We start from the raw sequence: 14096 nt of genomic DNA on the forward strand, positions 1-14096 counted from the left end.
TCTTGCCGAACAAGCTTCCAACCCATTTGTTGAAGCAAATCGTGCATCCATAGAGTGTTGTTATTTGAAACAGTTCTGGTGCAATGGATTTTCCCTAATTTTTAAAAATCTAACTAAAATCCTTGATCCCTCGATTGCTTTCAAGAGTTCTGGTGCAATGGATTTTCCTCTCTTGAGGTTAAGGTCATCCCTGAAGATGATAATGCCTCTTTGATGCAATGCAGCATACAAATGGTCTGTGAAGTTCTTGCGAGTGTCCTCACCTCTGAAACTTAAGAAGACATCATAATGCCATCGAGCATTTGAAAAAAGGATGAGAAGGAAATGATGAAGAGGAATCTTTGGCACTCATGGAAGCCATGTTCCTTAAAAGAACCAGGTTAAAGCCTTTGCTCATGAATATAAATTTCAAATCAGAAGAAAGAGAGAGTACCATAAAATGATAGTTACATGCCATTATTGTTCTTCTCCACATTACTTTGAGTGTGAGTTCTGTTGCATGTATAATGCAATAGGAAAGCAAAGAGTAGCGAATGCATTGTCAAAGGTCCTTTCTTTACATTTTGATACCTTGGAGATATCTTTATCATTAGCTAATGGTTTCTGCTTTCTGGGTTTACAACATCATCATGAAGGTAATTTCATTCTCTATCAAGCACAAGAATCAAAAGATCTAAATGGTTCAACTTACCACATGACAAACTAATATTTGAAAGTTACCAGTGCACGATTCCCTGGCAAGAAAATGGGCCATTAACAAACTTCAACCAAATTGAACACACCATAACTCTCAAAATGTTTATCTAATTCATAGAAATTTTATGTTGAAGTTGGTTGCTCATTAAAATTTCCAAAAAATCAACGCAAATTTAGCAGCTAGTAATGTACCACAAAATGAGACGAGACATACAGGTCTTATAATAAAGGTCTGTATTTGCCTGTCTTCATTGTAAATTACAAGCAGATACCATAATGCACTCAACAGCTTCAGGCTCTATAACAGCAAAGATGGACTCACAGTATGAAGAGGAAAACGCACGCGCACACACACATGTCAGTGTATATTATGGCAAGAATATCAACAATATATGGCAACCAAATTGTGACAGAATATCTTGTATTTATTGTATTTATTATAGACTATAAATCAGGGATTAGAGACAGAAAATTAGGAATTATGACATGTATTTAGAGGACTGAATTCTTCCTTGAGAAATCAATCAAACAGAGAACAATTTTACATTGAAATCTGATATTTGTGACATGGTATCTGAGCCAATTATTCTGATCTAGACCTTTGTTCTTTTCTTCAGTTTACAGACTGAATTCGTCAGTATTTGGTGATTTTTTTTGGGGTTTCCTAGGATGTCTGGAGAGGCTTTTCTTACTCGATTCAATGGCAAAAACTATGCCAGTTGGGAGTTTCAGTTTCGTATGTTTGTTAAAGGGAAGGAATTATGGGGGCATCTCGATGGATCTTCACCAGCGCCAACCGATCCACAGAAGCTGAGTATATGGACTACCAAGGATGCGAAAATTGTTTCTTGGATACTCGGGTCTGTTGAGCCCCATATGATCAACAATCTTCGATCGTTTGGCACAGGGAAGGAGATTTGGGACTACTTCAGACGCATCTATTCCCAGAACAATTCGGCTCACAAATTTCAAGTCGAAATGGATATTGCCAATTACAAACAAGGTAATCTCTCAATTGAACAATTCTATGCTGGATTTCTAAACCTATGGAGTGAATATACTGGCATAATTTACTCTAAAATACCGAAGGAGAGTTTAGAAGCAATATACCTTGTTCATACCGAGAGCCAGAGGGACCAGTTCTTGATGAAGCTCCGGCTAGAATTTGAGGCCGTGAGAGCTAGCTTGATCAATCGAAGTCCAGTACCCACTTTGGATGAATGTTTGGGGGAATTGTTACGGGAAGAACAACGACTCGCCACTCAACACGAGTTGACTCAGGACACTGTCACAGAGATGAATGTGGCTTACATGGCTCAAGGAAGGGGACGACAGAGGGGTGTAAGTGTGCAGTGTTTTAATTGCAAAGAATTAGGGCATATTGCCAGAAATTGCAGCAAGAAATTCTGCAATTATTGTAAGAAAGAGGGGCATGTAATCAAGGAATGTCGTCTGCGACCACAGAATCGACAAGGGTTTACTGTGCAGTCGAAATTGGGGGCTACTTCTATGGCTGCTGCTGTCGTGTCCTCATTGTTGGCACTAGAATCTTCATTGTCGGTGAGCTCTTCGTCGAGCACTCTCACTCCCGAGATGGTGCAGCAGATGATAATATCTGCCTTCTCTGCACTCGGGATTTCTGGTAAGAAAAATAAACTTAACTTTCCCTTGGATTCGGCACATAATAAATAATGGTTAATGGATTCGGCAGCGTCGAATCACATGACCAGCAGTGAAAATGGGTTGTATAATTTGCGAAAATACATGGGTAATCAGCATATACAGGTAGCAAATGGTGATAATCTACCGATTTTATCGATTGGTAATTTGGGGTCTTATTTCAATAATATTTTTGTGTCACCAAAATTATCCACAAGTTTATTCTCTGTTGGTCAAATGGTAGAAAATAACTGTGAAATTCACTTTGATCGTCATAGTTGTTGTGTGCAGGATCAAGTGTCGGGGAAGGTGATCGCGAAGGGGCCTAAAGTGGGACGTTTATTTCCAATACAATTTTCTATTCCTGGTATTAATTCTTGTGCTTATTCTATTGTCATTAATAATCCTCATTTTTGGCATAAGAAATTGGGGCATCCTAATTCTAATGTATTGACTCATCTTATGAAACATGGATATTTGGGGAATAAAAATTCTTTTTCAACAGAATTTTTGGATTGTAGTTCTTGCAAATTGGGTAAAAGCAAAGCATTGTCATTTCCTTCACATGGTAGTCGTGCTTCTAAATGTTTTGAAATTATTCATACTGATGGATGGGGCATAAGCCCTGTTATCTCTCATGCTCAGTATAAATATTTTGTCACGTTTATTGATGATTTCAGTCGTTTCACTTGGATATATTTTCTCCGATCTAAGGCTGATGTATTCTCAATATTTCAGGCTTTCGTTGTATTTGTTGAAAATCAATTTTCTACTCATATTAAAATACTTCGTTCTGATTCCGAGGGGGAATATATGTCTAAAGAATTTCAGGAATATCTCAAAAACAAAGGGATTCTCTCTCAAAGATCTTGTCCTTACACTCCTCAACAAAATGGAGTTGCTGAGCGTAAGAATCGTCATCTTTTAGATGTCGTTCGCACCTTATTAATTGATTCTTCGGTACCTACTCGATTTTGGGTAGAAGCTCTGTCAACAGCAGTTCATCTAATTAATCGTTTCCCTTCTCAAGTTCTAAACTTTGCATCTCCATACTCTATTTTATTTGGTGTTATTCCTTAGTATGATTCTCTCCATGTTTTTGGGTGTGTTTGTTTTGTTCACTTACCATTTACTGAACGTAATAAACTTTCAGCCCAAGCTGCTCGTTGTGCTTTTCTAGGATACAGTAATTCTCATAAAGGGTTTGTGTGTTATGATGCAAATGCTCATAAAATTCGTATCTCTCGAAATGTGATTTTCTTTGAAAATCAGAATTTTTTCCCTTCTTGTCCCTCTACAGAATCCACTCCTATCCAGCTTCCCACAATTGATGATGACAGTCCATCTTATATCTTTGAACGTTTTAAGCCAGGAATTGTATATCAAAGACGTCATCCACCATCCATTTTGCCCCTTCCGGACACGGAACCGACATCTGATCATTCCCCTCAACTAAGACGATCAACTCGAGTTTCACGTGCCCCAAACAGGTATGGATAGTCAGCAACTACTATTGATAGTACTTTTGTGCCTAAGACTTATGCACAGGCTTCTACCCAAGACTGTTGGCAACAGGCCATGAAAAAGGAACTTCAGGCTCTTCAGGATAATCACACATGGGATATTGTTTCTTGTCCTACCAGAATTAAACCTATTGGCTGCAAATGGGTATACACTATTAAATTCCAACCTGATGGATCTGTGGAACGATATAAATCACGGTTGGTGGCTCTTGGAAATTGTCAGGCATATGGTATTAATTATGAGGAGACATTTGCACCTGTGGCTAAAATGACTACCATACGAACCATTATGGCAATTGCTGCTTCCAAAAGATGGCCACTTCGTCAAATGGATGTAAAAAATGCATTTTTACATGGAGACCTGAAAGAGAATATTTATATGACTCCTCCTCCTGGTATGTTTACTCACCCATCTGATAAAGTCTGCTGGTTGAAACGGTCCCTGTATGGTCTAAAACAGGCATCACAGGCATGGTTTGAAAAATTTCGCACTACTCTTCTGAAACTTAAATTTATTCAGAGCCAATATGATTCCTCTCTGTTTCTTCAGCAAACTACTACTGGTATTGTTGCTCTTCTGGTATATGTGGATGATATTATCATTACAGGATCTGACATTCCACTCATTGAGGATTTACAACGTTCTCTTAACAGTGAATTTCATATGAAGGATCTGGGACACCTTCACTATTTTCTTGGTCTACAGGTGCACTCTATGTCCAATGGGATTTCTCTAAATCAGCACCAATACACCCAAGAGATTCTTCTCTTGGGCGGTCTTGAATCAGGGAATAGTGTTCTTACACCTCTCGAGATTAACTTAAAACTTTGTCAGAATGATGGTGACCTGTTACCTGATCCCTCCATATACAGGCAATTGATGGGCAGTTTGAATTATCTAACCATTACTCGGCCAGATATTTCTTTTGCAGTACAACAAGTCAGTCAGTTTTTACAGGCTCCTCGTCAACCTCATTTAGCTGCTGTCCGAAGAATTCTTCGCTATCTTAAAGGCACATCTGGGCGAGGATTATTTTTTCCTGCTAATAATTCATTATAATTAACAGGTTATAGTGATGCAAATTGGGCAGGGTGCATGGATACACGTCGATCTGTTACTAGGTGGTGTATGTTTCTTGGAAATGCGTTAATTTCATGGAAAAGCAAAAAGCAAGATCGAATCTCGAAATCTTCCACAGAATCTGAGTATCGAGCTATGTCCTCTGCATGTTCTGAAATTGTCTGGCTCCAGGTTCTGCTACGTGAACTTGGTTTTCCTCAGCACACTCCTACACCTCTTCATGCTGATAACACAAGTGCTATTCAGATTGCTACTAATCCTGTGTTTCATGAATGCACCAAACATATTGAAGTTGATTGTCACTACATTCGTGAAGCTCTTGATCATAATATTCTTACACTACCTCATATTTCCACCGAGCATCAGACAACTGATGTCTTTACAAAGGCCTTATCTCGGCCTCGACATCAACTCATGATTGACAAATTGATGCTTCTTGATCGGCCAACATCAATTTGAGGGGGGATGTCAGTGTATATTATGGCAAGAATATCAACAATATATGGCAACCAAATTGTGACAGAATATCTTGTATTTATTGTATTTATTATAGACTACAAATCAGGGATTAGAGATAGAAAATTAGGAATTATGACATGTATTTAGAGGACTGAATTCTTTCTTGAGAAATCAATCAAACATAGAACAATTTTACATTGAAATCTGATATTTGTGACAACACACACACAAGGCCATATCTGACAATAGTCCCCGAACGGCAAGTACAAAAAAAAACCTTTCTCTATTTCTAATAAAATAGAACAAGAAAGAAGATTCAACACTGTTTAAGAATGAACAAATAGTCTACACAAATAAGAATATAAGCGTGGCATTTATGGGGTAATACTTTAATGTTGTTAGTTTAACTCTCTCTTTGGTGGGTTTATCTCCATTAGTAAAATAAATCTACCCATGAAACATCAGTGCTAATATTCGAACAATAAACCACAAAAAATGGTTTCTTTTAGAAATCCAAAGACATAAAGCAGATGACTTTTTGCCCTCTATGCTGATTTATCTCTACACTTCAATAATCTATTCTACTAAAAAAAAAAACCATTTAAAGGATAGACAGAAGGGCTTAAACTTCACAAAATTCTGGAAATTTTTGCAGTAACTGATATCTGCCAAAGTTTGAGTCTTTCCCAACTGAAATTGTAGTTCTGATAATTGTGATTGTTTGGAAATGATTTGGCTTTTAAGCAAACTCAGTGAATTTTGTTACAGTTTCTTTTTTAGACAGATGGCTAAAGATAGATAGATAAACTGAAAGAGAAAGAGTTGCATTCAACATCTGCTTGTTTTTCAAAGTCAATGACTGCTGGGCTGCTGGCCATGTTGAAAATGTTATGCTTTTGAAAAATAAAATGAAATTTGTTCTTTAAAGTATTTTTATTTTAAAATATATTAAAATAATTTTTTATTTTTAAAATTTTAATTTTGATATCAGTACAATAAAAATAAATAATTTATAATAAAAATAAAATTTAAAATTTTATAAAAAAACATTATATCGCAAAAACAAACAATCATATAGATTATATTTTTTAAAAAGATTTTAAAAATAAATGCAACCAGAAAAAAATTAAGCATGTATATCTTTGCCTTAATTTTCCTTTTCTAAGTATCGTTTAGTGACAAAATTTACCATGTAAAAAGCCCTCCAACTTTTATTCTTTCTTTGTGCCAATGTTTATTTCATTTTAAGTGATTTTTAGAATGTTTTTTTGATAGAAAAACATCTCAAAATAAAATTTAATTGATATCTTTTCAACTCAAACATGTATTTGTTATCAGTGAAAATGGTGAGAAATTCAAGGAAAGTGTAATGCTTCTTTACCATCAAAACTCAAAGCCATGCTATGAGTTCAGAACTTCATCAGATGTACTGATTTAAAATATTGGCTTTCATTGTTACATGACTGAAGATGAAAGTCTTTAGAAGTTCACATTACTTGCAGGTCTAACTAGGTTGGTGCCTCTCAGACCTTTTAAATAGAGAAAAAATAAAGAGGGGATAAAAACAAAAATGACGATCATACCTTTATCCCCTCCAAAGTCGTTCAACTTTGCTACAGCACGTATCAAGTTTAATAAGTTCCTCTGAATGGACAATGGCAAGTTCTTGAAAGGATATTCATGCCATTTGAGAATCTGTGACTCATTACAAAGCTATTAAAGTCTACACACATTAGGGAATACTGATGATCTTAATGTGCATGTCCTGTTGCTGGTAATTCTGGGTTTATCTCTTCAATATCTTCTGTTCCCTAACAATTAAACATACAATTCCAACAAGCTAAGAATGCAAGGAATGGTTTTATGTGATGTTGTCACGACCCGAATCCCGGGTCCATGACCGGCAACGCAGGAGCGGTGCCGGAAGGACACCCCGCCCGCGCTAAGCCTCAAAAAAATTGGACCAATCTGGAAAATACATAACTATACTGAATTTTCACCCATAAACCATCCTTAATTCTGTCTAGAACGAACCAGGGACCGAACTGTAATTTTCATAAAGTTCAGGGACTAAAATGTAAATTCCCAAAATTGAGGGACCAAACTGAAAATATTCCCAATCAATTATCAAACTGAGATTCATCATCCTTAACCTCATAATAACACTGTCCAGAATCTCAAAATACAATTAGGGGTCAAATTATAATTTTTCCCAAAGTTTAGGGACTAAACTGTAATTTCACAAATTGAGGGACCAAATTGAATTTTCGTCATCTTCAACCTCAAACCCAGAATTTCACAGATTACCTACTGTCATCACCTGATTTCTAACACAATTTCACCATTCAAATAAAATCATAACTCAAAATCATCATCTTTACCTCCAATCTCTCACAATCAACTAATTAACCAATTACCCACAACAATCAACCCATAACCTTCCAATTAATTCATCAATCAAACTCAAAACACAATATTCAAAACCCTAACATTTATCAAAACAGAACTTAAAGCTTAAAGAACACACATTTATACATAATCAAAATTACGTTTTGGTCCCTGTTTTGGAAAATTATCGTTTTAGTCCATAAAATTAGGAGACTAAACCTGGTTTTATTTTATGCATTGGGATCTCTTGTTTGAGTTGCTTTTGAGTATATTTTCATATTGTTGTAGGTTCTCCTAACGATCCTCAATAGGATTTTCGGGTCTTTCGTCTGACATTCCTTTTAATTCTATATTTTCCGGGTGAGTGGAATAATCTTTAATATGCATATATGATAAGTAAATATGTATGTTGATTATACAATGAGTACAACTCGTTAATTCTTTGAATAATTATATATGTTGCTTATTTTCCGAGTACTCATTTATTCTTGAATTTGCACTCGCAATCTGTCGAACTATATTCTATTTGATATGATATACGTTTCTTTGATGATTATGTGAATATCTATTATGCCTTGATATGTTGAGTGTTCCTGCTTCTTCAGTTTTGAGTCGGTATGCCTTGCTTATCTTTCAAGGCTGTTTGATTCGATGTCTTAGGCGCTCCACTATTACTTTGTTTTGATTAAGTTTGGATTTTTGACAATGTAATGAGTATTATGGATTATTGTTTTTGTTTTAATTACTGATGAGGAGTTTTAAACTATCTTCTGGTTTCATCAGTAACTCCATGCTAACGGAGAGTAGTTAGCCTGTGTGCACATAGTATTCTGTATGTATACCTAGCTGGTGAGAGAGGCATCAGCCTGTGGCGACTGATCATCCCACAGTGGTCACCTTCGGGTGTCATCTGGTCTGGTCACCTTCGGGTGTCATCTGGTCACCTTCGGGTGTCATCTGATCTCTGACATATAGTCCACTACGTTATGATGATACGTTTAGTATGTATATGATATGTATATGTATATGTACATCAAGATAAATGATCTTGCGAACTATTAATATCAAGAATATCTAAAATGTATATTAATTATTATTCCCTCACTGAGTTGGTTGAACTCACCCCTCATTCTTAATATTATTTCAGGTTCTTAGTTTCTGATAGCAGGTGAACTTTGTTGAGTGTTCCTGCTTCTTCAGTTTTGGGTCAGTATGCCTTGCTTATCTTTCAAGGCTGTTTGATTCGATGTCTTAGGCGCTCCACTATTACCTTGTTTTAATTAAGTTTGGATTTTGACAATGTAATGAGTATTATGGATTATTATTTTTGTTTTAATTACTGATGAGGAGTTTTAAACTATCTTTTGGTTTCATCAGTTTTGAATAATATAAGATTTCTGAAGATTATGAAATGCTGCGTATTTTTGAATAAATTATTCTTTTGATATGTCCGTTTTGAGGCTTAGCGCGGGCGGGGTGTCCTTCCGGCACCGCTCCTGCGTTGCCGGTCATGGACCCGGGATTCGGGTCATGACAGATGTCTCTCAGTGTATTTCATGTCTAGGCAAGGCAGATATCCTTACAGAGCCATAGCCTCGGAAATCTCTTACGATTTTCCTGGCTCCTTGGAAATTCTTGTCGAGCAAGTTCTTAAAACAAATCTTGCATCGATAATCAGCTGTTTTCCTTAAAGTTGGTCGAGACATTTACCAATGAGAACTTGTCCCAATAACTGGCAAGAAACCTCAGGTGACACACATTTCTGTTGTATTCAGCTTTGTGCTTTCCCTTAAAAAACATGCAATATCTGTGAAAATTTTCTTTCCATACCCTCTAATCCATTAAAACTTGTTGACTTTTATCCAAGAGTTCTTTTCCTGGATTTTCTTTCATTCTTGCTAGAGAGGGACTTAAACATCCATCAGTCAATGATATAAGGATTGATTTGCAAGGAATTTTAATATAGAGGTTAAAATGATTAACATTTAGAACTTAGAGGATCATATAAGTAATTTGCTTGAAAAAAGGTTGACTGCATGGAGCCGTCTTTTCTTTTCATTGCATCCCAAGATTATCAATTATGTTTCGTTTCATCCAGAAATACCGGTATATCTCATTTCAATTCAAAATACAGAACAAACTGGAATAGATTTTATTTCTGTCACGACCCGAATCCCGGGTCCGTGACCTGCAACGCAGGAGCGGTGTCGAAAGGACACCCCATCTATGCTAAGCCTCAAAATAGACATATCAAAAGAACAATTTATTCAAAAATACGCAGCATTTCATAATCTTCAGAAATATTATATTATTCAAAACTGATAAAACCAAAAGATTGTTTAAAACTCATCATCAATAATTAAAACAAAAACAATAATCCATAATACTCATTACATTGTCAAAATCCAAACTTAATTAAATAGGTAATAGTGGAGCGTCTAAGACATTGAATCAAAATTAAAAGGAAAGCCTCACAAAACAAGTAAGGCATACCGACTCAAACTGAAGAAGCAGGAACACTCAACAAAATCCACCTGCTATCAGAAACTAAGAACCTGAAATGATATTAAGAATGAGGGGTGAGTTCAACCAACTCAGTGAGGGAATAATATTTAATATACGTTATAGATATTGATGATATTAATAGTTTGCAAGTCGATTTATATATTATACATATACATACTAAACATATTATCATAAGATAGCAGAATACATGTCAGAGATCAGATGACACCCGAAGATGACCAGATGACACCCGAAGGTGACCACTATGGGATGATCAGTCGCCACAGGCTGATGTCTCTCTCACCAGCTAGGTATACAGAATACTATGTGCACATAGGCTAACTACTCTCCGTTAGCATGGAGTTACTGACAAGTCCCATATCAAGGCATAATAGATATTTACAGAATCATCAAAGAAACGTATATCATATCAAATAGAATTTAGTTCAACAGATTGCGAGTGCAAATTCAAGAATAAATGAGTACTCGAAAAATAGAGCAATATATATAAATATTCAAGAAATTTACTGGTTGTACTCATTGTATAATCAACATACATATTTATTTATATTATATGCATATTAAAGATTATCCCACTCACCCGGAAAATATAAAACTAAAAGGAATGTCAGATGAAAGACTCGAAAATCCTATTGAAGATCGTTAGGAGAACCTACAACAATATATGAAATATACTCAAAACAACTCAAACAAAAGATCCCAATGCATAAAATAAAACCAGGTTTAGTCTCCTAAGTTTATGGACTAAAACGACAATTTTCCAAAACAGGGACCAAAATGTAATTTTACCAAAATTGGAGGACCAATTTGGAAATACATAACCATACTGAATTTGCACCCATAAACCATCCTAAATTCTGTCTAGAACGTACCAGGGACCGAATTGTAATTTTCATAAAGTTCAGGGACTAAAATGTAAATTCCCAAAATTGAGGGACCAAACTGAAAATATTCCAAATCAATTATCAAACTGAGATTCATCATCCTTAATCTCATAATAACAATGTCCAGAATCTCAAAATACATTTAGGGGTCAAATTATAATTTTCCCAAAGTTTAGGAACTAAACTGTAATTCTCATAAATCAATAACCAAAATAAAATTTGGTTATCTTCAACCTCAAGACAATTCTGTCCAGATTTTACAGCAAGGTAAAATTGAATTTCTTAACCCATAAAAATTAATTTAAACAAATCAACTCATAAATCCTTATTTTCAACAACATACTAATTAATCACCTAACATTAAACTCTTAATAATCATAAATCAATCTTAACAATATAAACTTTCAATCCTTTTAAACCCTAATCTCTTCTTTAATCATTTCATAAACAAACTATAATAGAAAGTAATATGAAAGAGAACCACTTACTTGCTACTTCCACCTTTCTTGAACCAAAAACTCAAGATCAAAAACTAAACTCTTTGGTTTGAGGAGGGGAGGGTCACGACGGCTACAGGAATTAGAAGAGAGGAAATAAATTATCTTGCAACTCTTCCTTAAATACCTAGGTTAACTTAGGTTGGGTTTGGGCTGACTTGGACATAGGTTTGGGCCAAAAGTCTGGGTCTTACAATTTCATTCAAAATCTTTTCCTGTTCCAGAAATACCGTCTAAATTCCAGTTAGAATGTTCTGGTTTCATTCCGCATGTTATGATCCTGGCAAATAATTTATTTTTTTGGTTTTTTATTTTTTTAAAAATATTGCAGTTTTATGATGTCAATCATATTTACAACCCGGTAATCATCAATTGATGAATGGAGTGAACTTTGCTTCTGCAGGAACTGGTGCCCTTGTGGAAACTCATCAAGGAAAAGTACGTGATCTTATTGATTAAGCCCTTTCTTTTTGTGTGTGTTTTAGCTTAGGCTTCTTGTTCATCACAGCTAAATAGTCCGTAGAATTTGCTTATTGGTGCAAATCCAGCATTATTAACTTGGTCTGCATCTTAATATTGTTCTCATTTGCTCCCATTCATTGAAAAGGTGATAGACCTTAAAACACAATTAAGTTATTTTAAGGAAGTGGAGAAGCTACCAAGGCAGAAATTAAGCGATGAAGTAGCTAAGACATTGTTGTCCTCTGCTCTTTACTTGTTCAGCATTGGAAGCAATGACTACTTTGTACCTTTCATTACAAACCCCACTGTGCTTCAATCCTACAACAGAAATGAGTACATCAGGATGGTTTTCGGCAACCTGACATCTGGTATCCAAGTGATATGGTAATAACCTAAACATTCTTTCTGTTTTTCAAATCGATCATGGTCTATATATGGTTTCGCTTTACTGTTCCAGGAAATATATAAGGAGGGATGAAATTTGGAATTTCAAACTTGGCTGCATTGGGCTGTTTTCCTTTCCTAAGAGCACTTAAACGAACTAGAACAAGAAGTTCAGGCTGCATGGATGAAGTTACGGTTCTGACAAGCTACACAATAGAGAACTCTCTAAGGTCCTTAAAAAGCTTGAGAGACAGCTTAATGGATTTAAGTATTCAAATTTTGATTTCCAGACTTTACATAGTGAAAGAATAAACCATCCCTCCGAATATGGTATGTTTATATCTACATGTCAATTCAAAATTTCCTGCTTGTGTTTCTCAAATAACAAGTCTATCCTAACTGTGAGGTTCAGGGTATGACTTGTTACTAATTCTTCTATACCTATTTTAATTTTGATTGTTGCAACTTGAATGTGAAGATTTTAAGGAGATAAAAGTGGCATGTTATGGCGCTGGTCCGTATAGAGGTTCCAAGTGTGGTCTGAACAAGTTCGAATTATGCGATAATGCGAGTGAATATCTCTTCTTTGATGGAATTCATCCAGCGGATGAGGTTCATAATCAATTTGCAAAGTTGCTGTGGAGTGGAAATCCTGATGTTGGAGGGCCTTACAATCTCAAAACACTGTTTGAGGAATAGCATAAATGATAAAACAAGGTGTACTTTTTTCCAGATGCTGCATTAGTTAACCAAAGAAAACTTGCTTCTCTTTATTCTATTTTGACTTGGAAGAAATGACATTAGAGGTGAGAGCAGAGTTCTGTTCTTGAGTAGAACACTCACAGGAATCAGAAAGATCATATCTTGGTTTAGTAATGCACTAGTTTACGATGTATCTGATCAGCTCCTCAAAATTCAAGAACCCTCTAAAATCTGGTCCTTTTGAAAAGATTCTGGGAGTAGCACAGACTTATAATTTTCAACTTTAAATTCCTGCTCAGAATGATAAGGAAATACTTGACATCTTAGAGCTTTCTGAAAGAAGAGATGCTTAAAATTCTGTTGAATGTGAGGAAACAATTGCTGGACCATAGTGCTTCTACACGGGTATTTCTTCACGTACAAAATTGCACTTATCGATTATGACCTCTTTGAGAGATCACAAGACCACCACCCTACCGGCAAGAAACTAAATAACTGGAGTCCTTTAAGGTTTGGTTCAACTTCACAAGTTAGAAATTAATGAATAAGTTCTTTACAACCACGCAGACAAGCCATCGGCACTAGACTCTCTACGACCACATTATAGTAACAAAGGACCAAACCCAACGACACCTAGATTTATCAGCAAATATGAACAACAAAGTATGGTCTACCTGTGTGTCTCATTCCACTGCAGAAAGTGCTGCAGTCAGCTACAGGCTGATTAAAGACATCAAAGGTAGCTGTAGAAGCTCTCTTGTAATGAAGCAGCAAATTGTTAAGCCTTAATTCTGAAGCAGCATTACAAATTAAATCAGACAATATGTTCAAGAAC

At 35.7% G+C, this 14096-nt stretch overlaps 2 protein-coding genes and 1 long non-coding RNA gene across 4 annotated transcripts in view; 2 read left to right on the plus strand and 1 right to left on the minus strand.

The window, feature by feature from the left end:
- The window catches only part of LOC18106611 (probable receptor-like protein kinase At1g11050), a 35545-nt gene that overhangs the window by 9299 nt on the left and 12150 nt on the right, over positions 1–14096 (minus strand). The gene's annotated exons all lie outside the window — the stretch shown is intronic.
- On the plus strand, positions 7982–9218 carry LOC127904501 (uncharacterized). The gene is made up of 2 exons (XR_008057743.1): positions 7982–8166; positions 8954–9218. It is a non-coding gene; the product is annotated as an uncharacterized LOC127904501 (long non-coding RNA).
- Positions 12089–13258, plus strand: LOC18106614 (GDSL esterase/lipase 1-like). The gene is made up of 3 exons (XM_052448343.1): positions 12089–12151; positions 12321–12543; positions 13038–13258. Exons 1-3 carry the CDS (start codon positions 12089–12091, stop codon positions 13256–13258), a joined length of 507 nt encoding a protein of 168 aa, XP_052304303.1.

Source organism: Populus trichocarpa, chromosome 17 (genome assembly GCF_000002775.5).
Source record: "Populus trichocarpa isolate Nisqually-1 chromosome 17, P.trichocarpa_v4.1, whole genome shotgun sequence".
NCBI classification, from domain to species: domain Eukaryota; kingdom Viridiplantae; phylum Streptophyta; class Magnoliopsida; order Malpighiales; family Salicaceae; genus Populus; species Populus trichocarpa.

Excerpts from the sequence above, each read along its gene's own strand:
- LOC18106614 (XM_052448343.1), top strand. The coding sequence starts at position 12,089 with ATGAATGGAGTGAACTTTGCTTCTGCAGGAACTGGTGCCCTTGTGGAA. Across the intron at positions 12,152-12,320 it reads TGGAAACTCATCAAGGAAAA|GTGATAGACCTTAAAACACA; the intron begins GTACGTGATCTT and ends TTCATTGAAAAG. Across the intron at positions 12,544-13,037 it reads TTTCGGCAACCTGACATCTG|ATTTTAAGGAGATAAAAGTG; the intron begins GTATCCAAGTGA and ends TTGAATGTGAAG.